The sequence below is a fragment of the Carcharodon carcharias genome, chromosome 13 (genome assembly GCF_017639515.1).
Source record: "Carcharodon carcharias isolate sCarCar2 chromosome 13, sCarCar2.pri, whole genome shotgun sequence".
NCBI classification, from domain to species: domain Eukaryota; kingdom Metazoa; phylum Chordata; class Chondrichthyes; order Lamniformes; family Lamnidae; genus Carcharodon; species Carcharodon carcharias.
The window spans coordinates 75,204,165-75,228,713 of record NC_054479.1 but is presented as its reverse complement, the minus strand read 5'-3'; the positions used below and the strand labels follow the sequence as shown (position 1 = coordinate 75,228,713).

Below are 24,549 nucleotides of genomic sequence, written 5' to 3'. Positions count from 1 at the left end.
AGAGCCACTCTCTCTCTCGCAGAGCCACTCTCTCTCTCGCAGAGCCACTCTCTCTCTCTCGCAGAGCCACTCTCTCGCTCTCGCAGAGCCTCTCGCTCTCGCAGAGCCTCTCGCTCTCGCAGAGCCTCTCGCTCTCGCAGAGCCTCTCGCTCTCGCAGAGCCTCTCGCTCTCCCTCTCGCAGAGCCTCTCTCTCTCTCTCTCGCAGAGCCTCTCTCTCTCTCTCTCTCTCGCAGAGCCACTCTCTCTCTCTCTCTCGCAGAGCCACTCTCTCTCTCTCTCTCTCTCTCTCTCGCAGAGCCACTCTATCTCTCTCTCTCTCTCGCAGAGCCACTCTATCTCTCTCTCTCTCTCGCAGAGCCACTCTATCTCTCTCTCTCTCTCGCAGAGCCACTCTATCTCTCTCTCTCTCTCGCAGAGCCACTCTATCTCTCTCTCTCTCTCGCAGAGCCACTCTATCTCTCTCTCTCTCTCGCAGAGCCACTCAGAGCCTCTTGCTCTCGCTCTCGCAGAGCCTCTCGCTCTCGCAGAGCCTCTCGCTCTCGCAGAGCCTCTCGCTCTCGCAGAGCCTCTCGCTCTCGCAGAGCCTCTCGCTCTCGCAGAGCCTCTCGCTCTCGCAGAGCCTCTCTCTCTCTCTCTCTCTCGCAGAGCCTCTCTCTCTCTCTCTCTCTCTCTCGCAGAGCCACTCTATCTCTCTCTCTCTCGCAGAGCCACTCTATCTCTCTCTCTCTCTCTCGCAGAGCCACTCAGAGCCACTCTATCTCTCTCTCTCTCTCTCGCAGAGCCACTCAGAGCCACTCTCTCTCTCTCTCGCAGAGCCACTCAGAGCCACTCTCTCTCTCTCTCGCAGAGCCACTCAGAGCCACTCTCTCTCTCGCAGAGCCACTCAGAGCCACTCTCTCTCTCTCTCGCAGAGCCACTCAGAGCCACTCTCTCTCTCTCTCGCAGAGCCACTCAGAGCCACTCTCTCGCTCTCTCGCAGAGCCACTCAGAGCCACTCTCTCTCTCTCTCGCAGAGCCACTCTCTCTCTCTCTCGCAGAGCCACTCTCTCTCTCTCTCGCAGAGCCACTCTCTCTCTCTCTCGCAGAGCCACTCTCTCTCTCTCTCGCAGAGCCACTCTCTCTCTCTCTCGCAGAGCCACTCTCTCTCTCTCTCGCAGAGCCACTCTCTCTCTCTCTCGCAGAGCCACTCTCTCTCTCTCTCGCAGAGCCACTCTCTCTCTCTCTCGCAGAGCCACTCTCTCTCTCTCTCGCAGAGCCACTCTCTCTCTCTCTCGCAGAGCCACTCTCTCTCTCTCTCGCAGAGCCACTCTCTCTCTCTCTCGCAGAGCCACTCTCTCTCTCTCTCTCGCAGAGCCACTCTCTCTCTCTCTCGCAGAGCCACTCTCTCTCTCTCTCGCAGAGCCACTCTCTCTCTCTCTCGCAGAGCCACTCTCTCTCTCTCTCGCAGAGCCACTCTCTCTCTCTCTCGCAGAGCCACTCTCTCTCTCTCTCGCAGAGCCACTCTCTCTCTCTCTCGCAGAGCCACTCTCTCTCTCTCTCGCAGAGCCACTCTCTCTCTCTCTCGCAGAGCCACTCTCTCTCTCTCTCGCAGAGCCACTCTCTCTCTCTCTCGCAGAGCCACTCTCTCTCTCTCTCGCAGAGCCACTCTCTCTCTCTCTCGCAGAGCCACTCTCTCTCTCTCTCGCAGAGCCACTCTCTCTCTCTCTCGCAGAGCCACTCTCTCTCTCTCGCAGAGCCACTCTCTCTCTCTCGCAGAGCCACTCTCTCTCTCGCAGAGCCACTCTCTCTCTCTCGCAGAGCCACTCTCTCTCTTGCAGAGCCACTCTCTCTCTCGCAGAGCCCCTCTCTCTCTCGCAGAGCCCCTCTCTCTATCGCAGAGCCCCTCTCTCTCTCGCAGAGCCCCACTCTCTCTCTCTCTCTCGCAGAGCCCCACTCTCTCTCTCTCGCAGAGCCCCCCTCTCTCTCTCTCTCGCAGAGCCCCACTCTCTCTCTCTCTCTCGCAGAGCCCCACTCTCTCTCTCTCTCTCGCAGAGCCCCACTCTCTCTCTCTCTCGCAGAGCCCCACTCTCTCTCTCTCTCGCGGAGCCCCACTCTCTCTCTCTCTCGCGGAGCCCCACTCTCTCTCTCTCTCGCGGAGCCCCACTCTCTCTCTCTCTCGCGGAGCCCCACTCTCTCTCTCTCTCGCGGAGCCCCACTCTCTCTCTCTCTCGCGGAGCCCCACTCTCTCTCTCTCTCGCGGAGCCCCCCTCGCTCTCTCTCGCGGAGCCCCCCTCGCTCTCTCTCGCGGAGCCCCCCTCGCGCTCTCTCGCGGAGCCCCCCTCGCTCTCTCGCGGAGCCCCCCTCGCTCTCTCGCGGAGCCCCCCTCGCTCTCTCGCGGAGCCCCCCTCGCTCTCTCGCGGAGCCCCCAACGCTCTCTCGCGGAGCCCCCCTCGCTCTCTCGCGGAGCCCCCCTCGCTCTCTCGCGGAGCCCCCCTCGCTCTCTCGCGGAGCCCCCCTCGCTCTCTCGCGGAGCCCCCCTCGCTCTCTCGCGGAGCCCCCCTCGCTCTCTCGCGGAGCCCCCCTCGCTCCCTCTCTCTCTCTCACAGAACCCCCATCTCTCTCTCTCGCAGAGCACCGCAGAGCCCCTCCGTCTCTCTCTCTCGCAGAGCCCCTCTCTCTCTCGCAGAGCCCCCCCCTCTCTCTCTCGCAGAGCCCCCCTCTCTCTCTCTCTCGCAGAGCCCCCCTCGCTCCCTCTCTCTCTCACAGAACCCCCATCTCTCTCTCTCGCAGAGCACCGCAGAGCCCCTCCGTCTCTCTCTCTCGCAGAGCCCCTCTCTCTCTCTCTCTCGCAGAGCCCCCCTCTCTTTCTCTCTCTCTCGCAGAGCCCCCCTCTCTCTCTCTCTCTCTCGCAGAGCCCCCCTCTCTCTCTCTCTCTCTCGCAGAGCCCCCCTCTCTCTCTCTCTCTCTCGCAGAGCCCCCCTCTCTCTCTCTCTCTCTCGCAGAGCCCCCCTCTCTCTCTCTCTCTCTCGCAGAGCCCCCCTCTCTCTCTCTCTCTCTCGCAGAGCCCCCCTCTCTCTCTCTCTCTCTCGCAGAGCCCCCCTCTCTCTCTCTCTCTCTCGCAGATCCCCCCTCTCTCTCTCTCTCTCTCTCGCAGAGCCCACCCCTCTCTCTCTCTCTCTCGCAGAGCCCCCCCCTCTCTCTCTCTCTCTCGCAGAGCCCCCCCCCCTCTCTCTCTCTCGCAGAGCCCCCCTCTCTCTCTCTCTCTCGCAGAGCCCCTCTCTCTCTCTCTCTCTCGCAGAGCCCCCCTCTCTCTCTCTCTCCCGCAGAGCCCCCCTCTCTCTCTCTCGCAGAGCCCCCCTCTCTCTCTCGCAGAGCCCCCCTCTCTCTCTCGCAGAGCCCCCCTCTCTCTCTCGCAGAGCCCCCCCTCTCTCTCTCGCAGAGCCCCCCCCTCTCTCTCTCTCTCTCTCGCAGAGCCCCCCCTCTCTCTCTCACTCGCAGAGCCCCCCTCGCTCTCTCTCTCGCAGAGCCCCCCTCGCGCTCTCTCTCGCAGAGCCCCCCTCGCGCTCTCTCTCTCGCAGAGCCCCCCTCGCGCTCTCTCTCTCGCAGAGGCCCCCTCGCGCTCTCTCTCTCGCAGAGGCCCCCTCGCGCTCTCTCTCTCGCAGAGGCCCACTCGCGCTCTCTCTCTCGCAGAGGCCCACTCGCGCTCTCTCTCTCGCAGAGGCCCCCTCGCGCTCTCTCTCTCGCAGAGCCCCCCTCGCGCTCTCTCTCTCGCAGAGCCCCCCTCGCTCTCTCTCTCGCAGAGCCCCCCTCGCTCTCTCTCTCGCAGAGCCCCCCTCGCTCTCTCTCTCGCAGAGCCCCCCTCGCTCTCTCTCTCTCGCAGAGCCCCCCTCGCTCTCTCTCTCGCAGAGCCCCCCTCGCTCTCTCTCTCGCAGAGCCCCCCTCGCTCTCTCTCTCGCAGAGCCCCCCTCGCTCTCTCTCTCGCAGAGCCCCCCTCGCTCTCTCTCTCGCAGAGCCCCCCTCGCTCTCTCTCTCGCAGAGCCCCCCTCGCTCTCTCTCTCGCAGAGCCCCCCTCGCTCTCTCTCTCGCAGAGCCCCCCTCGCTCTCTCTCTCGCAGAGCCCCCCTCGCTCTCTCTCTCGCAGAGCCCCCCTCGCTCTCTCTCTCGCAGAGCCCCCCTCGCTCTCTCTCTCGCAGAGCCCCCCTCGCTCTCTCTCTCGCAGAGCCCCCCTCGCTCTCTCTCTCGCAGAGCCCCCCTCGCTCTCTCTCTCGCAGAGCCCCCCTCGCTCTCTCTCTCGCAGAGCCCCCCTCGCTCTCTCTCTCGCAGAGCCCCCCTCGCTCTCTCTCTCGCAGAGCCCCCCTCGCTCTCTCTCTCGCAGAGCCCCCCTCGCTCTCTCTCTCGCAGAGCCACTCAGAGCCACTCTCTCTCTCTCTCGCAGAGCCACTCAGAGCCACTCTCTCTCTCTCTCGCAGAGCCACTCAGAGCCACTCTCTCTCTCTCTCGCAGAGCCACTCAGAGCCACTCTCTCTCTCTCTCGCAGAGCCACTCAGAGCCACTCTCTCTCTCTCTCGCAGAGCCACTCAGAGCCACTCTCTCTCTCTCTCGCAGAGCCACTCAGAGCCACTCTCTCTCTCTCTCGCAGAGCCACTCAGAGCCACTCTCTCTCTCTCTCGCAGAGCCACTCTCTCTCTCTCTCTCGCAGAGCCACTCTCTCTCTCTCTCGCAGAGCCACTCTCTCTCTCTCTCGCAGAGCCACTCTCTCTCTCTCTCGCAGAGCCACTCTCTCTCTCTCTCGCAGAGCCACTCTCTCTCTCTCGCAGAGCCACTCTCTCTCTCTCGCAGAGCCACTCTCTCTCTCGCAGAGCCACTCTCTCTCTCTCGCAGAGGCCCCCTCGCGCTCTCTCTCTCGCAGAGGCCCCCTCGCGCTCTCTCTCTCGCAGAGGCCCCCTCGCGCTCTCTCTCTCGCAGAGCCCCCCTCGCGCTCTCTCTCTCGCAGAGCCCCCCTCGCGCTCTCTCTCTCGCAGAGGCCCCCTCGCTCTCTCTCTCTCGCAGAGCCCCCCTCGCTCTCTCTCTCGCAGAGCCCCCCTCGCTCTCTCTCTCGCAGAGCCCCCCTCGCTCTCTCTCTCGCAGAGCCCCCCTCGCTCTCTCTCTCGCAGAGCCCCCCTCGCTCTCTCTCTCGCAGAGCCCCCCTCGCTCTCTCTCTCGCAGAGCCACTCAGAGCCACTCTCTCTCTCTCTCGCAGAGCCACTCAGAGCCACTCTCTCTCTCTCTCGCAGAGCCACTCAGAGCCACTCTCTCTCTCTCTCGCAGAGCCACTCAGAGCCACTCTCTCTCTCTCTCGCAGAGCCACTCTCTCTCTCTCTCGCAGAGCCACTCAGAGCCACTCTCTCTCTCTCTCGCAGAGCCACTCAGAGCCACTCTCTCTCTCTCTCGCAGAGCCACTCAGAGCCACTCTCTCTCTCTCTCGCAGAGCCACTCAGAGCCACTCTCTCTCTCTCTCGCAGAGCCACTCAGAGCCACTCTCTCTCTCTCTCGCAGAGCCACTCAGAGCCACTCTCTCTCTCTCTCGCAGAGCCACTCAGAGCCACTCTCTCTCTCTCTCGCAGAGCCACTCAGAGCCACTCTCTCTCTCTCTCGCAGAGCCACTCAGAGCCACTCTCTCTCTCTCTCGCAGAGCCACTCAGAGCCACTCTCTCTCTCTCTCGCAGAGCCACTCAGAGCCACTCTCTCTCTCTCTCGCAGAGCCACTCTCTCTCTCTCTCGCAGAGCCACTCTCTCTCTCTCTCGCAGAGCCACTCTCTCTCTCTCTCGCAGAGCCACTCTCTCTCTCTCGCAGAGCCACTCACTCTCTCTCGCAGAGCCACTCACTCTCTCTCGCAGAGCCACTCTCTCTCTCTCGCAGAGCCACTCTCTCTCTCGCAGAGCCACTCTCTCTCTCGCAGAGCCACTCTCTCTCTCGCAGAGCCACTCTCTCTCTCGCAGAGCCACTCTCTCTCTCGCAGAGCCACTCTCTCTCTCGCAGAGCCCCTCTCTCTCTCGCAGAGCCCCTCTCTCTCTCGCAGAGCCCCTCTCTCTCTCGCAGAGCCCCACTCTCTCTCTCGCAGAGCCCCCCTCTCTCTCTCTCTCGCAGAGCCCCACTCTCTCTCTCTCTCTCGCAGAGCCCCACTCTCTCTCTCTCTCTCTCTCTCTCGCAGAGCCCCACTCTCTCTCTCTCTCGCGGAGCCCCACTCTCTCTCTCTCTCTCGCGGAGCCCCCCTCGCGCTCTCTCGCGGAGCCCCCCTCGCTCTCTCGCGGAGCCCCCCTCGCTCTCTCGCGGAGCCCCCCTCGCTCTCTCGCGGAGCCCCCCTCGCTCTCTCGCGGAGCCCCCCTCGCTCTCTCGCGGAGCCCCCCTCGCTCTCTCGCGGAGCCCCCCTCGCTCTCTCGCGGAGCCCCCCTCGCTCTCTCGCGGAGCCCCCCTCGCTCTCTCGCGGAGCCCCCCTCGCTCTCTCGCGGAGCCCCCCTCGCTCTCTCGCGGAGCCCCCCTCGCTCTCTCGCGGAGCCCCCCTCGCTCTCTCTCGCGGAGCCCCCCTCGCTCTCTCGCGGAGCCCCCTCGCTCCCTCTCTCTCTCTCACAGACCCCCCATCTCTCTCTCTCGCAGAGCACCGCAGAGCCCCTCCGTCTCTCTCTCTCGCAGAGCCCCTCTCTCTCTCGCAGAGCCCCTCTCTCTCTCGCAGAGCCCCCCTCTCTCTCTCTCTCTCTCGCAGAGCCCCCCTCTCTCTCTCTCTCACAGAAGCCCCATCTCTCTCTCTCGCAGAGCACCGCAGAGCCCCTCCGTCTCTCTCTCTCGCAGAGCCTCTCTCGCAGAGCCCCTCTCTCTCTCTCTCTCTCTCGCAGAGCCTCTCTCTCTCTCTCTCTCGCAGAGCCCCCCTCTCTTTCTCTCTCTCTCGCAGAGCCCCCCTCTCTCTCTCTCTCTCGCAGAGCCTCTCTCTCTCTCTCTCTCGCAGAGCCCCCCTCTCTCTCTCTCTCTCTCGCAGAGCCCCCCTCTCTCTCTCTCTCTCTCGCAGAGCCCCCCTCTCTCTCTCTCTCTCTCGCAGAGCCCCCCTCTCTCTCTCTCTCTCTCGCAGAGCCCTCCCTCTCTCTCTCTCTCTCTCGCAGAGCCCCACTCTCTCTCTCTCTCTCTCGCAGAGCCCCACTCTCTCTCTCGCAGAGCCCCCCTCTCTCTCTCTCGCAGAGCCCCCCTCTCTCTCTCTCTCGCAGAGCCCCCCTCTCTCTCTCTCTCGCAGAGCCCCCCTCTCTCTCTCTCTCTCGCAGAGCCCCCCCCTCTCTCTCTCTCTCTCGCAGAGCCCCCCCCTCTCTCTCTCTCTCTCGCAGAGCCCCCCTCTCTCTCTCTCTCGCAGAGCCCCCCTCTCTCTCTCTCTCCCGCAGAGCCCCCCTCTCTCTCTCTCTCTCGCAGAGCCCCCCCCTCTCTCTCTCTCTCGCAGAGCCCCCCTCTCTCTCTCGCAGAGCCCCCCTCTCTCTCTCGCAGAGCCCCCCTCTCTCTCTCGCAGAGCCCCCCTCTCTCTCTCGCAGAGCCCCCCTCTCTCTCTCGCAGAGCCCCCCTCTCTCTCTCGCAGAGCCCCCCTCTCTCTCTCGCAGAGCCCCCCTCTCTCTCTCGCAGAGCCCCCCTCTCTCTCTCGCAGAGCCCCCCTCTCTCTCTCGCAGAGCCCCCCCTCTCTCTCTCGCAGAGCCCCCCCTCTCTCTCTCTCTCGCAGAGGCCCCCTCGCGCTCTCTCTCTCGCAGAGGCCCCCTCGCGCTCTCTCTCTCGCAGAGGCCCCCTCGCGCTCTCTCTCTCGCAGAGGCCCCCTCGCGCTCTCTCTCTCGCAGAGGCCCCCTCGCGCTCTCTCTCTCGCAGAGGCCCCCTCGCGCTCTCTCTCTCGCAGAGGCCCCCTCGCGCTCTCTCTCTCGCAGAGGCCCCCTCGCGCTCTCTCTCTCGCAGAGGCCCCCTCGCGCTCTCTCTCGCAGAGCCCCCCTCGCGCTCTCTCTCTCGCAGAGGCCCCCTCGCTCTCTCTCTCGCAGAGCCCCCCTCGCTCTCTCTCTCGCAGAGCCCCCCTCGCTCTCTCTCTCGCAGAGCCCCCCTCGCTCTCTCTCTCGCAGAGCCCCCCTCGCTCTCTCTCTCGCAGAGCCCCCCTCGCTCTCTCTCTCGCAGAGCCCCCCTCGCTCTCTCTCTCGCAGAGCCCCCCTCGCTCTCTCTCTCGCAGAGCCCCCCTCGCTCTCTCTCTCGCAGAGCCCCCCTCGCTCTCTCTCTCGCAGAGCCCCCCTCGCTCTCTCTCTCGCAGAGCCCCCCTCGCTCTCTCTCTCGCAGAGCCCCCCTCGCTCTCTCTCTCGCAGAGCCCCCCTCGCTCTCTCTCTCGCAGAGCCCCCCCTCGCTCTCTCTCTCGCAGAGCCCCCATCGCTCTCTCTCTCGCAGAGCCCCCCTCGCTCTCTCTCTCGCAGAGCCCCCCTCGCTCTCTCTCTCGCAGAGCCCCCCTCGCTCTCTCTCTCGCAGAGCCCCCCTCGCTCTCTCTCTCGCAGAGCCCCCCTCGCTCTCTCTCTCGCAGAGCCCCCCTCGCTCTCTCTCTCGCAGAGCCCCCCTCGCTCTCTCTCTCGCAGAGCCCCCCTCGCTCTCTCTCTCGCAGAGCCCCCCTCGCTCTCTCTCTCGCAGAGCCCCCCTCGCTCTCTCTCTCGCAGAGCCCCCCTCGCTCTCTCTCTCGCAGAGCCCCCCTCGCTCTCTCTCTCGCAGAGCCCCCCCCTCTCTCTCTCTCTCGCAGAGCCCCCCTCTCTCTCTCTCTCGCAGAGCCCCCCTCTCTCTCTCGCAGAGCCCCCCTCTCTCTCTCTCGCAGAGCCCCCCTCTCGCTCTCTCTCGCAGAGCCCCCCTCTCGCTCTCTCTCGCAGAGCGCCCCTCTCTCTCTCTCTCTCTCGCAGAGCGCCTCTCTCTCTCTCTCAGAGCACCCCCCTCTGTCTCTCTCGCAGAGCCCCCCTCTATCTCTCTCTCGCAGAGCCCCACTCTCTCTCCCGCAGAGCCCCACTCTCTCTCCCGCAGAGCCCCACTCTCTCTCCCGCAGAGCCCCACTCTCTCTCCCGCAGAGCCCCACTCTCTCTCCCGCAGAGCCCCACTCTCTCCCGCAGAGCCCCACTCTCTCTCCCGCAGAGCCCCACTCTCTCTCCCGCAGAGCCCCACTCTCTCTCCCGCAGAGCCCCACTCTCTCTCCCGCAGAGCCCCACTCTCTCTCCCGCAGAGCCCCACTCTCTCTCCCGCAGAGCCCCACTCTCTCTCCCGCAGAGCCCCACTCTCTCTCCCGCAGAGCCCCACTCTCTCCCGCAGAGCCCCACTCTCTCTCCCGCAGAGCCCCACTCTCTCTCCCGCAGAGCCCCACTCTCTCTCTCGCAGAGCCCCACTCTCTCTCTCTCTCTCGCAGAGCCCCACTCTCTCTCTCTCTCTCGCAGAGCCCCACTCTCTCTCTCTCTCTCGCAGAGCCCCACTCTCTCTCTCTCTCTCTCGCAGAGCCCCACTCTCTCTCTCTCTCTCGCAGAGCCCCACTCTCTCTCTCGCAGAGCCCCACTCTCTCTCTCTCTCTCTCGCAGAGCCCCACTCTCTCTCTCTCTCTCTCGCAGAGCCCCACTCTCTCATTCTCTCTCGCAGAGCCCCACTCTCTCTCTCTCTCTCGCAGAGCCCCACTCTCTCTCTCTCTCTCGCAGAGCCCCACTCTCTCTCTCTCTCTCGCAGAGCCCCACTCTCTCTCTCTCTCTCGCAGAGCCCCACTCTCTCTCTCTCGCACGCAGAGCCCCACTCTCTCTCTCTCTCTCTCGCAGAGCCCCCCTCTCTCTCTCTCTCACAGCCCCACTCTCTCTCTCTCTCTCTCTCTCTCTCACAGCCCCACTCTCTCTCTCTCTCGCACAGCCCCACTCTCTCTCTCTCTCTCGCACAGCCCCACTCTCTCTCTCTCTCTCGCACAGCCCCACTCTCTCTCTCTCTCTCTCTCTCGCAGAGCCCCACTCTCTCTCTCTCGCAGAGCCCCACTCTCTCATTCTCTCTCGCAGAGCCCCACTCTCTCTCTCTCTCGCAGAGCCCCACTCTCTCTCTCTCTCTCTCGCAGAGCCCCACTCTCTCTCTCTCTCTCTCGCAGAGCCCCACTCTCTCTCTCTCGCACGCAGAGCCCCACTCTCTCTCTCTCGCACGCAGAGCCCCACTCTCTCTCTCTCTCTCGCACAGCCCCACTCTCTCTCTCTCTCTCTCTCTCGCACAGCCCCACTCTCTCTCTCTCTCTCTCTCTTGCACAGCCCCACTCTCTCTCTCTCTCTCGCAGAGCCCCACTCTCTCTCTCTCTCTCGCAGAGCCCCACTCTCTCTCTCTCTCTCTCTCTCGCAGAGCCCCACTCTCTCTCTCTCTCTCTCGCAGAGCCCCACTCTCTCTCTCTCGCACGCAGAGCCCCACTCTCTCTCTCTCTCTCGCAGAGCCTCTCTCTCTCTCTCGCACAGCCCCACTCTCTCTCTCTCTCTCTCTCTCGCACAGCCCCACTCTCTCTCTCTCTCTCTCGCACAGCCCCACTCTCTCTCTCTCTCTCTCTCTCTCGCACAGCCCCACTCTCTCTCTCGCAGAGCCCCCCTCTCTCTCTCCCTCTCGCAGAGCCCCCCCCTCTCTCTCTCTCTCGCAGAGCCCCCCTCTCTCTCTCTCTCTCTCGCAGAGCCCCCCCCTCTCTCTCTCGCAGAGCCCCCCCCTCTCTCTCTCTCGCAGAGCCCCCCTCGCTCTCTCTCTCGCAGAGCCCCCCTCGCTCTCTCTCTCGCAGAGCCCCCCTCGCTCTCTCTCGCAGAGCCCCCCTCGCTCTCTCTCGCAGAGCCCCCCTCGCTCTCTCTCTCGCAGAGCCCCCCTCGCTCTCTCTCTCGCAGAGCCCCCCTCGCTCTCTCTCTCGCAGAGCCCCCCTCGCTCTCTCTCTCGCAGAGCCCCACTCTCTCTCTCTCGCAGAGCCCCACTCTCTCTCTCTCGCAGAGCCCCACTCTCTCTCTCTCTCGCAGAGCCCCACTCTCTCTCTCTCTCGCAGAGCCCCACTCTCTCTCTCTCTCTCTCTCTCTCTCTCGCAGAGCCCCACTCTCTCTCTCTCTCTCTCTCGCAGAGCCCCACTCTCTCTCTCTCGCAGAGCCCCTCTCTCTCTCTCTCTCTCGCAGAGCCCCACTCTCTCTCTCTCTCTCGCAGAGCCCCACTCTCTCTCTCTCTCTCGCAGAGCCCCACTCTCTCTCTCTCGCAGAGCCCCACTCTCTCTCTCTCTCTCGCAGAGCCCCACTCTCTCTCTCTCTCTCGCAGAGCCCCACTCTCTCTCTCTCTCGCAGAGCCCCACTCTCTCTCTCTCTCTCGCAGAGCCCCACTCTCTCTCTCTCTCTCGCAGAGCCCCACTCTCTCTCTCTCTCTCGCAGAGCCCCACTCTCTCTCTCTCTTGCAGAGCCCCACTCTCTCTCTCTCTCGCAGAGCCCCACTCTCTCTCTCTCTCTCTCGCAGAGCCCCACTCTCTCTCTCTCTCTCTCTCTCTCTCTCGCGGAGCCCCACTTTCTCTCGCTCTCTCTCGCGGAGCCCCCCTCGCTCTCTCTCGCGGAGCCCCCCTCGCTCTCTCGCGGAGCCCCCCTCGCTCTCTCGCGGAGCCCCCCTCGCTCCCTCTCTCTCTCTCACAGAACCCCCATCTCTCTCTCTCGCAGAGCACCGCAGAGCCCCTCCGTCTCTCTCTCTCGCAGAGCCCCCCTCTCTCTCTCTCTCGCAGAGCCCCCCTCTCTCTCTCTCTCTCTCTCGCAGAGCCCCCTCTCTCTCTCTCTCTCGCAGAGCCCCCCTCGCTCCCTCTCTCTCTCACAGAACCCCCATCTCTCTCTCTCGCAGAGCACCGCAGAGCCCCTCCGTCTCTCTCTCTCGCAGAGCCCCTCTCTCTCTCTCTCTCTCGCGGAGCCCCCCCCCTCTCTCTCTCTCTCGCGGAGCCCCCCCCTCTCTCTCTCTCTCTCTCGCGGAGCCCCCCTCTCTCTCTCTCTCTCTCGCGGAGCCCCCCTCTCTCTCTCTCTCGCGGAGCCCCCCTCTCTCTCTCTCTCTCTCGCGGAGCCCCCCTCTCTCTCTCTCTCTCGCGGAGCCCCCCTCGCTCTCTCGCGGAGCCCCCCTCGCTCTCTCGCGGAGCCCCCCTCGCTCTCTCGCGGAGCCCCCCTCGCTCTCTCGCGGAGCCCCCCTCGCTCTCTCGCGGAGCCCCCCTCGCTCTCTCGCGGAGCCCCCCTCGCTCTCTCGCGGAGCCCCCCTCGCTCTCTCGCGGAGCCCCCCTCGCTCTCTCGCGGAGCCCCCCCTCGCTCTCTCGCGGAGCCCCCCCTCGCTCTCTCGCGGAGCCCCCCCTCGCTCTCTCGCGGAGCCCCCCCTCGCTCTCTCGCGGAGCCCCCCTCGCTCTCTCGCGGAGCCCCCCTCGCTCTCTCGCGGAGCCCCCCTCGCTCTCTCGCGGAGCCCCCCTCGCTCCCTCTCTCTCTCTCTCGCGGAGCCCCCCTCGCCCCCTCTCTCTCTCTCTCTCTCGCAGAGCCCCCCTCTCTCTCTCTCTCTCTCGCAGAGCCCCCCTCTCTCTCTCTCTCTCTCGCAGAGCCCCCCTCTCTCTCTCTCTCTCTCTCTCTCGCAGAGCCCCCCTCTCTCTCTCTCTCTCGCAGAGCCCCCCTCTCTCTCTCTCTCTCGCAGAGCCCCCCTCTCTCTCTCTCTCTCGCAGAGCCCCCCCTCTCTCTCTCTCTCTCGCAGAGCCCCCCTCTCTCTCTCTCTCTCTCGCAGAGCCCCCCTCTCTCTCTCTCTCTCGCAGAGCCCCCCTCTCTCTCTCTCTCTCGCAGAGCCCCCCTCTCTCTCTCTCTCTCGCAGAGCCCCCCTCTCTCTCTCTCTCTCGCAGAGCCCCCCTCTCTCTCTCTCTCTCGCAGAGCCCCCCTCTCTCTCTCTCTCTTGCAGAGCCCCCCTCTCTCTCTCTCTCTCTCGCAGAGCCCCCCTCTCTCTCTCTCTCTCGCAGAGCCCCCCTCTCTCTCTCTCTCTCTCGCAGAGCCCCCCTCTCTCTCTCTCTCTCGCAGAGCCCCCCCTCTCTCTCTCTCTCTCGCAGAGCCCCCCTCTCTCTCTCTCTCTCGCAGAGCCCCCCTCTCTCTCTCTCTCTCGCAGAGCCCCCCCTCTCTCTCTCTCTCTCGCAGAGCCCCCCTCTCTCTCTCTCTCTCGCAGAGCCCCCCTCTCTCTCTCTCTCTCGCAGAGCCCCCCTCTCTCTCTCTCTCTCGCAGAGCCCCCCTCTCTCTCTCTCTCTCGCAGAGCCCCCCCTCTCTCTCTCTCTCTCGCAGAGCCCCCCTCTCTCTCTCTCTCTCGCAGAGCCCCCCTCTCTCTCTCTCTCTCGCAGAGCCCCCCTCTCTCTCTCTCTCGCAGAGCCCCCCTCTCTCTCTCTCTCTCGCAGAGCCCCCCTCTCTCTCTCTCTCTCGCAGAGCCCCCCTCTCTCTCTCTCTCTCGCAGAGCCCCCCTCTCTCTCTCTCTCTCGCAGAGCCCCCCTCTCTCTCTCTCTCTCGCAGAGCCCCCCTCTCTCTCTCTCTCTCGCAGAGCCCCCCTCTCTCTCTCTCTCGCAGAGCCCCCCCCTCTCTCTCTCTCTCGCACAGCCCCACTCTCTCTCTCTCTCTCTCGCACAGCCCCACTCTCTCTCTCTCTCTCTCGCACAGCCCCTCTCTCTCTCTCTCTCTCTCTCTCGCACAGCCCCACTCTCTCTCTCGCAGAGCCCCCCTCTCTCTCTCCCTCTCGCAGAGCCCCCTCTCTCTCTCTCTCTCGCAGAGCCCCCCTCTCTCTCTCTCTCCCGCAGAGCCCCCCCCTCTCTCTCTCTCCCGCAGAGCCCCCCTCTCTCTCTCTCTCGCAGAGCCCCCCCTCTCTCTCTCGCAGAGCCCCCCCCTCTCTCTCTCTCGCAGAGCCCCCCTCGCTCTCTCTCTCGCAGAGCCCCCCTCGCTCTCTCTCTCGCAGAGCCCCCCTCGCTCTCTCTCGCAGAGCCCCCCTCGCTCTCTCTCGCAGAGCCCCCCTCGCTCTCTCTCTCGCAGAGCCCCCCTCGCTCTCTCTCTCGCAGAGCCCCCCTCGCTCTCTCTCTCGCAGAGCCCCCCTCGCTCTCTCTCTCGCAGAGCCCCACTCTCTCTCTCTCTCGCAGAGCCCCACTCTCTCTCTCTCTCTCTCTCTCTCGCAGAGCCCCACTCTCTCTCTCTCTCTCTCTCTCGCAGAGCCCCACTCTCTCTCTCTCGCAGAGCCCCTCTCTCTCTCTCTCTCTCTCGCAGAGCCCCACTCTCTCTCTCTCTCTCGCAGAGCCCCACTCTCTCTCTCTCTCTCGCAGAGCCCCACTCTCTCTCTCTCTCTCGCAGAGCCCCACTCTCTCTCTCTCTCTCTCTCGCAGAGCCCCACTCTCTCTCTCTCTCGCAGAGCCCCACTCTCTCTCTCGCAGAGCCCCACTCTCTCTCTCTCTCTCTCTCGCAGAGCCCCACTCTCTCTCTCTCTCTCTCTCTCTCGCGGAGCCCCACTTTCTCTCGCTCTCTCTCGCGGAGCCCCCCTCGCTCTCTCTCGCGGAGCCCCCCTCGCTCTCTCGCGGAGCCCCCCTCGCTCTCTCGCGGAGCCCCCCTCGCTCTCTCGCGGAGCCCCCCTCGCTCTCTCGCGGAGCCCCCCTCGCTCTCTCGCGGAGCCCCCCTCGCTCCCTCTCTCACAGAACCCCCATCTCTCTCTCTCGCAGAGCACCGCAGAGCCCCTCCGTCTCTCTCTCTCGCAGAGCCCCCCTCTCTCTCTCTCTCGCAGAGCCCCCCTCTCTCTCTCTCTCTCGCAGAGCCCCCCTCTCTCTCTCTCTCTCGCAGAGCCCCCCTCTCTCTCTCTCTCTCGCAGAGCCCCCCTCGCTCCCTCTCTCTCTCACAGAACCCCCATCTCTCTCTCTCGCAGAGCACCGCAGAGCCCCTCCGTCTCTCTCTCTCGCAGAGCCCCTCTCTCTCTCTCTCTCTCTCGCAGAGCCTCTCTCTCTCTCTCTCTCGCGGAGCCCCCCCCCTCTCTCTCTCTCTCGCGGAGCCCCCCCCTCTCTCTCTCTCTCTCGCGGAGCCCCCCTCTCTCTCTCTCTCTCTCGCGGAGCCCCCCTCTCTCTCTCTCTCGCGGAGACCCCCTCTCTCTCTCTCTCTCTCGCGGAGCCCCCCTCTCTCTCTCTCGCGGAGCCCCCCTCTCTCTCTCTCTCTCTCGCGGAGCCCCCCTCTCTCTCTCTCTCTCTCGCGGAGCCCCCCTCTCTCTCTCTCTCTCTCGCGGAGCCCCCCTCTCTCTCTCTCTCTCTCGCGGAGCCCCCCTCGCTCTCTCGCGGAGCCCCCCTCGCTCTCTCGCGGAGCCCCCCTCGCTCTCTCGCGGAGCCCCCCTCGCTCTCTCGCGGAGCCCCCCTCGCTCTCTCGCGGAGCCCCCCTCGCTCTCTCGCGGAGCCCCCCTCGCTCTCTCGCGGAGCCCCCCTCGCTCTCATCGCGGAGCCCCCCCTCGCTCTCTCGCGGAGCCCCCCTCGCTCTCTCGCGGAGCCCCCCCTCGCTCTCTCGCGGAGCCCCCCCTCGCTCTCTTCGCGGAGCCCCCCTCGCTCTCTCGCGGAGCCCCCCTCGCTCTCTCGCGGAGCCCCCCTCGCTCTCTCGTGGAGCCCCCCTCGCTCTCTCGCGGAGCCCCCCTCGCTCCCTCTCTCTCTCTCTCGCGGAGGCCCCCTCGCCCCCTCTCTCTCTCTCGCAGAGCCCCCCTCTCTCTCTCTCTCTCGCAGAGCCCCCCTCTCTCTCTCTCTCTCGCAGAGCCCCCCTCTCTCTCTCTCTCTCGCAGAGCCCCCCTCTCTCTCTCTCGCAGAGCCCCCCTCTCTCTCTCTCTCTCGCAGAGCCCCCCTCTCTCTCTCTCTCTCGCAGAGCCCCCCTCTCTCTCTCTCTCTCGCAGAGCCCCCCTCTCTCTCTCTCTCTCGCAGAGCCCCCCTCTCTCTCTCTCTCTCGCAGAGCCCCCCTCTCTCTCTCTCTCTCGCAGAGCCCCCCTCTCTCTCTCTCTCTCGCAGAGCCCCCCTCTCTCTCTCTCTCTCGCAGAGCCCCCCTCTCTCTCTCTCTCGCAGAGCCCCCCTCTCTCTCTCTCTCTCGCAGAGCCCCCCTCTCTCTCTCTCTCTCGCAGAGCCCCCCTCTCTCTCTCTCTCTCGCAGAGCCCCCCTCTCTCTCTCTCAGAGCCCCACTCTCTCTCTCTCTCTCTCTCGCAGAGCCCCACTCTCTCTCTCTCTCTCTCTCTCGCGGAGCCCCACTTTCTCTCGCTCTCTCTCGCGGAGCCCCCCTCGCTCTCTCTCGCGGAGCCCCCCTCGCTCTCTCGCGGAGCCCCCCTCGCTCTCTCGCGGAGCCCCCCTCGCTCTCTCGCGGAGCCCCCCTCGCTCTCTCGCGGAGCCCCCCTCGCTCTCTCGCGGAGCCCCCCTCGCTCCCTCTCTCACAGAACCCCCATCTCTCTCTCTCGCAGAGCACCGCAGAGCCCCTCCGTCTCTCTCTCTCGCAGAGCCCCCCCCTCTCTCTCTCTCGCAGAGCCCCCCTCTCTCTCTCTCTCTCGCAGAGCCCCCCTCTCTCTCTCTCCCTCGCAGAGCCCCCCTCTCTCTCTCTCTCTCGCAGAGCCCCCCTCGCTCCCTCTCTCTCTCACAGAACCCCCATCTCTCTCTCTCGCAGAGCACCGCAGAGCCCCTCCGTCTCTCTCTCTCGCAGAGCCCCTCTCTCTCTCTCTCTCTCTCGCAGAGCCTCTCTCTCTCTCTCTCTCGCGGAGCCCCCCCCCCTCTCTCTCTCTCTCGCGGAGCCCCCCCCCTCTCTCTCTCTCTCTCGCGGAGCCCCCCTCTCTCTCTCTCTCTCTCGCGGAGCCCCCCTCTCTCTCTCTCTCGCGGAGACCCCTCTCTCTCTCTCTCTCTCTCGCGGAGCCCCCCTCTCTCTCTCTCGCGGAGCCCCCCTCTCTCTCTCTCTCTCTCGCGGAGCCCCCCTCTCTCTCTCTCTCTCTCGCGGAGCCCCCCTCGCTCTCTCGCGGAGCCCCCCTCGCTCTCATCGCGGAGCCCCCCTCGCTCTCTCGCGGAGCCCCCCTCGCTCTCTCGCGGAGCCCCCCTCGCTCTCTCGCGGAGCCCCCCTCGCTCTCTCGCGGAGCCCCCCTCGCTCTCTCGCGGAGCCCCCCTCGCTCTCTCGCGGAGCCCCCCCTCGCTCTCTCGCGGAGCCCCCCCTCGCTCTCTCGCGGAGCCCCCCTCGCTCTCTCGCGGAGCCCCCCTCGCTCTCTCGCGGAGCCCCCCTCGCTCTCTCGTGGAGCCCCCCTCGCTCTCTCGCGGAGCCCCCCTCGCTCCCTCTCTCTCTCTCTCGCGGAGCCCCCCTCGCCCCCTCTCTCTCTCTCGCAGCCCCCCTCTCTCTCTCTCTCTCGCAGCCCCCTCTCTCTCTCTCGCAGCCCCCTCTCTCTCTCTCGCAGAGCCCCCCTCTCTCTCTCTCGCAGAGCCCCTCTCTCTCTCTCTCGCAGAGCCCCCCTCTCTCTCTCTCTCTCGCAGAGCCCCCCTCTCTCTCTCTCTCTCGCAGAGCCCCCCTCTCTCTCTCTCTCTCGCAGAGCCCCCCCCTCTCTCTCTCTCTCTCGCACCCCGCTCTCTCTCTCTCTCTCGCAGCCCCCTCTCTCTCTCTCTCGCAGCCCCCTCTCTCTCTCTCTCTCGCACAGCCCCCCCTCTCTCTCTCTCTCTCGCAGAGCCCCCCTCTCTCTCTCTCTCTCGCAGAGCCCCCCTCTCTCTCTCTCTCTCGCAGAGCCCCCCTCTCTCTCTCTCCTCGCAGAGCCCCCCTCTCTCTCTCTCTCTCGCAGAGCCCCCCTCTCTCTCTCTCTCTCGCAGAGCCCCCCTCTCTCTCTCTCTCTCGCAGAGCCCCCCTCTCTCTCTCTCTCTCGCAGAGCCCCCCTCTCTCTCTCTCTCTCGCAGAGCCCCCCTCTCTCTCTCTCTCTCGCAGAGCCCCCCCTCTCTCTCTCTCTCGCAGAGCCCCCCTCTCTCTCTCTCTCTCGCAGAGCCCCCCCCTCTCTCTCTCTCTCGCAGAGCCCCCCTCTCTCTCTCTCTCGCAGAGCCCCCCTCTCTCTCTCTCTCTCGCAGAGCCCCCCTCTCTCTCTCTCTCGCAGAGCCCCCCTCTCTCTCTCTCTCTCGCAGAGCCCCCCCTCTCTCTCTCTCTCTCGCAGAGCCCCCCCCTCTCTCTCTCTCTCGCAGAGCCCCCCCTCTCTCTCTCTCTCTCGCAGAGCCCCCCCTCTCTCTCTCTCTCTCGCAGAGCCCCCCTCTCTCTCTCTCTCTCGCAGAGCCCCCCTCTCTCTCTCTCTCTCTCGCAGAGCCCCCCTCTCTCTCTCTCTCTCTCTCGCAGAGCCCCCCTCTCTCTCTCTCTCTCTCGCAGAGCCCCCCTCTCTCTCTCTCTCTCGCAGAGCCCCCCTCTCTCTCTCTCTCTCGCAGAGCCCCCCTCTCTCTCTCTCTCTCTCGCAGAGCCCCCCCTCTCTCTCTCTCTCTCGCAGAGCCCCCCTCTCTCTCTCTCTCTCGCAGAGCCCCCCTCTCTCTCTCTCTCTCGCAGAGCCCCCCTCTCTCTCTCTCTCGCAGAGCCCCCCTCTCTCTCTCTCTCTCGCAGAGCCCCCCTCTCTCTCTCTCTCTCGCAGAGCCCCCCTCTCTCTCTCTCTCTCGCAGAGCCCCCCTCTCTCTCTCTCTCTCGCAGAGCCCCCTCTCTCTCTCTCTCTCGCAGAGCCCCCCTCTCTCTCTCTCTCTCGCAGAGCCCCCCTCTCTCTCTCTCTCTCGCAGAGCCCCCCTCTCTCTCTCTCTCTCGCAGAGCCCCCCCCTCTCTCTCTCTCTCGCAGCCCCCTCTCTCTCTCTCGCAGAGCCCCCCTCTCTCTCTCTCTCTCGCAGAGCCCCCCCTCTCTCTCTCTCTCGCAGAGCCCCCCTCTCTCTCTCTCTCTCGCAGAGCCCCCCTCTCTCTCTCTCTCTCGCAGAGCCCCCCTCTCTCTCTCTCTCTCGCAGAGCCCCCCTCTCTCTCTCTCTCGCAGAGCCCCCCTCTCTCTCTCTCTCTCGCAGAGCCCCCCCTCTCTCTCTCTCTCTCGCAGAGCCCCCCTCTCCCCCCTCTCTCTCTCTCTTCGCGAGGAGCCCCCTCCCTCTCTCTCTCTCTCGCAGCCCCCTCTCACTCTCTCTCGCAGCCCCCTCTCTCTCTCTCTCGCAGCCCCCTCTCTCTCTCTCGCAGCCCCCCCTCTCTCCTCTCTCTCGCAGAGCCCCCCTCTCTCTCTCTCTCTCGCAGAAGCCCCCCTCTCCTCCTCTCTCTCGCAGAGCCCCCCCTCTCTCTCTCTCTCGCGCCAGAGCCCCCCCTCTCTCTCTCTCTCTCGCAGAGCCCCCCTCTCTCTCTCTCTCTCGCAGAGCCCCCCTCTCTCTCTCTCTCTCGCAGAGGGCCCCCCTCCTCTCTCGCTGCTCTCTCGCCAGAGCCCCTCCCCCCCCACCCCTCTCTCTCTCTCTCTCGCATACGCCCCCCCTCTCTCTCTCTCTCCGCACGAGCCCCCTCTCCTCTCTCTCAACTGCAGAGCCCCCCTCCTCTCTCTCTCTCTCGCAGAGCCCCCCTCCCTCTCTCTCTCTCGCAGAGCCCCCCCACCCCCCCTCTCTCTCTCTCTCTCGCCAGAGCCCCCCTTCTCGCTCTCTCTCACAGCGCCCCCCTCTCTCTCTCTCTCTCGCAGAGCCCCCCCTCTCTCTCTCTCTCTCGCAGAGCCCCCCTCTCTCTCTCTCTCTCGCAGAGCCCCCCCTCTCTCTCTCTCTCTCGCAGAGCCCCCCCTCTCTCTCTCTCGCAGCCCCCTCTCTCTCTCTCGCAGCCCCCTCTCTCTCTCTCGCAGCGCCCCCCCTCTCTCTCTCTCTCTCGCAGAGCCCCCCCTCTCTCTCTCTCTCTCGCAGAGCCCCCCCTCTCTCTCTCGCAGAGCCCCCCTCTCTCTCTCTCTCTCGCAGAGCCCCCCCTCTCTCTCTCTCTCTCGCAGAGCCCCCCTCTCTCTCTCTCTCTCGCAGAGCCCCCCCCTCTCTCTCTCTCTCGCAGAGCCCCCCTCTCTCTCTCTCTCTCGCAGAGCCCCCCCTCTCTCTCTCTCTCTCGCAGAGCCCCCCTCTCTCTCTCTCTCTCGCAGAGCCCCCCTCTCTCTCTCTCTCTCGCAGAGCCCCCCTCTCTCTCTCTCTCTCTCGCAGAGCCCCCCCTCTCTCTCTCTCTCTCGCAGAGCCCCCCTCTCTCTCTCTCTCTCGCAGAGCCCCCCTCTCTCTCTCTCTCGCAGAGCCCCCCTCTCTCTCTCTCTCTCGCAGAGCCCCCCTCTCTCTCTCTCTCTCGCAGAGCCCCCCTCTCTCTCTCTCTCGCAGAGCCCCCCTCTCTCTCTCTCTCTCGCAGAGCCCCCCTCTCTCTCTCTCGCATTGCCCCCCTCTCTCTCTCTCGCATTGCCCCCCTCTCTCTCTCTCGCATTGCCCCCCTCTCTCTCTCTCGCATTGCCCCCCTCTCTCTCTCTCGCATTGCCCCCTCTCTCTCTCTCTCGCATTGCCCCCCTCTCTCTCTCTCGCATTGCCCCCCTCTCTCTCTCTCGCATTGCCCCCCTCTCTCTCTCTCGCATTGCCCCCCTCTCTCTCTCTCGCATTGCCCCCTCTCTCTCTCGCATTGCCCCCCTCTCTCTCTCTCTCTCGCATTGCCCCCCTCTCTCTCTCGCATTGCCCCTCTCTCTCTCGCATTGCCCCCCTCTGTCTCTCGCATTGCCCCCCTCTCTCTCTCGCATTGCCCCTCTCTCTCTCGCATTTCCTCTCTCTCTCGCAGAGCCCCTCCCTCTCGCGCTCGCAGAGCCCCTGTCTCTCTCTCTCGCATTGTCTCTCTCTCTCCCTCGCATTGCCCCTCTCTCTCTCGCATTTCCTCTCTCTCTCTCGCGCTCGCAGAGCCCCTGTCTCTCTCGCAGAGCCCCTTTCTCTATCGCGCTCGCAGAGCCCCTCCCTCTCTCTCGCATTGCCCCTCCCTCTCTCTCGCATTTCTCCTCTCTCTCTCGCAGAGCCCTTCTCTCTCGCAGAGCTCCTCTCTCTCCCTCCCTCCCCCGCGGACCCCCTCCCTCCCTCTCCCGCGCACCGTCTCTCTCTCTCCCTCCCTCTCCCGCGCACCGTCTCTCTCTCTCCCTCTCCCACGCACCGTCTCTCTCCCTCCCTCTCCCACGCACCGTCTCTCTCCCGCCCTCTCCCACGGACCGTCTCTCTCCCTCCCTCTCCCACGGACCGTCTCTCTCCCACAGACGGTCTCTCTCCCACGGACAGTCTCTCGCTCGCCTGGTTCTTGGTTCTCGGGTAACTGACTAGGCCTCTGGTACGCCCGCGCATATCTTGCCAGGTCCTGTGTCTGCGCCGCAGTTACCTGGCCGTTCCGGCTCCGCCACAGCTGCGATCAGCAACAACAAGAAAGGGATATCGACTTTGGGCCACATTTATCCACCAGGCATCCTCCGGCCGGCAGCTGCCGCCCCGGCGTCGGCCCCACTCTCAGGCTCCGGGAAACACATAAGATGGCGGCCGTTTGGGGCCAAGCCTGATGGGTATGGGCCACGGGGCGTGGTCTATCCCTGGGGGCGTGGTACCTGCGCGTGGGCGGGGTCCGTCCGCGGGGTGCGGTGTCTGTCAGAGCGGTAGGGGCGGGGCCCGCCGCGGGGGGCGGGTTCTGTTAGAACGTGGGGCGGTGTCTGTCAGAAGGGGTTCTGTCAGAGCGGAAAAAAACAAAAAAACTGCGGATGCTGGAAATTCAAAACAAAAACAGAATTACCTGGAAAACTCAGCAGGTCTGGCAGCATCGGCGGAGAAGAAAAGAGTTGACGTTTCGAGTCCTCATGAGCCTTCGACAGAACTTGAGTTCGAGTCCAGGAAAGAGCTGAAATATAAGCTGGTTTAAGGTGTGTGTGTGGGGGGCGGAGAGATAGAGAGACAGAGAGTGGGGGGTGGGGGGGGGGGGTGTGGTTGTAGGCACAAACAAGCAGTGGTACGGAAATCTTGTCGCAGTCCCTACAACCACACCACCCCCCCCCCCCACCTCTCTGTCTCTCTATCTCTCCGCCCCCCACACACACACCTTAAACCAGCTTATATTTCAGCTCTTTCCTGGACTCGAACTCAAGTTCTGTCGAAGGCTCATGAGGACTCGAAACGTCAACTCTTTTCTTCTCCGCCGATGCTGCCAGACCTGCTGAGTTTTTCCAGGTAATTCTGTTTTTGTTTTGGATTTCCAGCATCCGCAGTTTTTTTGTTTTTATCTCTGTGTTTAATTGACTGCCACTGCTCTTCAAGAAATGCCTACCTCCTTGAAGAAGTTCTGTTCCTCTCTGCCACAAGATTTCCGTATCACTGCTTGTTTGTCCCTACAACCACACCCCCCCCCCCCCCCCCCCCCCTCCACCTCTCTATCTCTCCGCCCCCCACACACACACCTTAAACCAGCTTATATTTCAGCTCTTTCCTGGACTCGAACTCAAGTTCTGTCGAAGGCTCATGAGGACTCGAAACGTCAACTCTTTTCTTCTCCGTCGATGCTGCCAGACCTGCTGAGTTTTTCCAGGTAATTCTGTTTTTGTTCTGTCAGAGCGGGTCGTGTCTGTCAGCGATGGGTGGGGTCTGTGAGATCGGGGCGGGGTCTGTCAGTGCGGAGATGGGTTCTGTCAGAGCGGGGGTCGTGGCCAGCCTGCGGGAGGGCGAGGTCTGTCAGAGCGAGGGCCGGGGACTGTCACAACGGGGATGGGGTGTGTCACAGCAGGGCGGGCTCTGTCAGAGCGGGGGCGGGGTCTGTCAAAGCCGGAGCAGGGTTTGCCAGAGCGGGGGCGGGGTCTATCACAGCAAGGGCGGGGTCTGTCGGACCGGACGTGTTCGGTCAGTGCGTGGGGCGTGGACTGTGTGCGGGAGGGCGGGTCTGTCAGAGTGGTGGCGGGATCAGGCAGCGGGAGGGCGGGATCAGGCAGAGCAGGGCTGAGATCTGTCAGCAATAAAAATAGCTGGAAAAACTCAGCATCTGCGGAGAGGAACATAAGTTAACGTTTTGAGTCCGTATGACTCTTCAACAAACTAAGGAAATAGAGAAATGAGGTGAAAATATAAGCTGGTTTAAGGGGGGGGTGGTTGAGCTGGATAGGGGCCCAGTGATAGATGGAGATAACCAAAAGATGTCATCGACAAAAGGACAAAGAGGTGTTGAAGGTGGTGTTATTATCCAAGGAATGTGCTAATTAAGGGTGGAAACCAGGACAAGCAAGGTACAGATACCCCTAGTGGGGGGTGAGTCTGTCAGAGCGGGAGTGGTCAAAGCGGGGAGCGTGGCCTGTGTGCGGTAGGGCGGGGCTCTGTCAGAGCAGGGCAAGATCAGTTTGCGGGAGGGCAGGATCTGTCAGTGTGAGGGGCGGGGTCTGTCAGAGCAGGAGACGGATTCGATTGCCTATCAAGAGAGTGGAGTACGGGTCCAGGCAAATTCTGGTATGATAGCCAAGTGGTTATGGTACTAGGCTTGTAACCCCAAGATCAAGAGTTCAAATCTCACCATGGCAAATTATGAAACAATGTAATTTCATCTGGGCAGGAAAAGATCCAGGTCCAGGCAAACGAGCAGCCAAGGATATAAGGCACTTCAGCTGTCTGCCATTCAATTCGATTTGTATCTGAACTCCATTTACCTGCTTTGGTTTCACAACATTTAATATTTCTGCCCAAGGTAAATGCTACCAGTATCAAGCACTCAGTAGCCCCGCACTGCGCACCCAGCAGCCCTTCAAAAAGGGAAATTATATTTGACATATGTATTAAAAGCTTTTTGGGCTGTAACCTGCAGGGTGGATAAAGAGGAATCGTGGATGGGGTATGTGTTGAATTTCCAACGGCACTGACTAAGTCATTCCACAAGTTAATCACCCATTTAAATACTAAAGAGCAGGCCAGAGGCTGGGAATTCTGTGGGGGATAACTCACCTCCTGACTCCCCAAAGCCTGTCCATCATCTACAAGGCACAAGTCAGGAGCGTAATGGAATACCCTCCACTTGCCTGATGAGTGCAATTTCCACAACACTCGAAGCTCAACAACATCCAGGACAAAACAGCCCCTTGATTGGCAGATCATCCTCCACCTTCAATATTCACTCTCTACACCAATGCACACTGGTAGCAGTGTGTTTACAAGATGTTGTTGAGCTTCAAGCATTATGAGAGTTGGCATCAGGCACTGTACTCCTGATTTGTTCCTTGGAGATAATGGACAGGCTTTGGGGATCCAGGAGGTGAGTTACTCTCCACAGAATTCCCAGCCTCTGACCTGCTCTTGTAGCCACAGTATTTAAATGGCTGATTCACTTGTGGAATAACCTTAGTCAGTGCCATTGGAAATTCAGTATATACCCCATCCATGATTCCTCTTCATCTACCCTGCAGGTTACAGCCCAAAACACTGTTTACAAGATGCACTGCACAAGCCCACCAAGCACCTTGCAAACCCACAAGCTCTACCACCTAGAAGGACAAGGGTAGCAGACATAGGGGAACACCGTTACCTAGAAGCTCCCATCCAAGTCACACAACATTCTGACTTGGAAATATACTGGCGTTTCTTCATTGCCACT

The 24,549-nt window shown here is 63.7% G+C and overlaps 1 protein-coding gene across 6 annotated transcripts in view; it reads right to left on the bottom strand.

The window, feature by feature from the left end:
* The window catches only part of dgcr2 (DiGeorge syndrome critical region gene 2), a 96,160-nt gene that overhangs the window by 51,595 nt on the left and 20,016 nt on the right, over window positions 1-24,549 (bottom strand). For 2 of the 6 annotated variants that reach the window (XM_041202548.1, XM_041202545.1), the window contains exon 1: window positions 21,322-21,517. The exons of 1 other annotated variant lie outside the window; for it this stretch is intronic. In XM_041202548.1, coding sequence (XP_041058482.1) covers window positions 21,322-21,391 — 70 coding nt within the window. In that variant the 5' untranslated portion in view covers window positions 21,392-21,517. Of the gene's footprint in view, window positions 1-21,321; window positions 21,520-24,549 lie in introns of those variants that run through there. 3 more of the 6 variants (XM_041202546.1, XM_041202542.1, XM_041202543.1) reach the window with 3 other exon arrangements.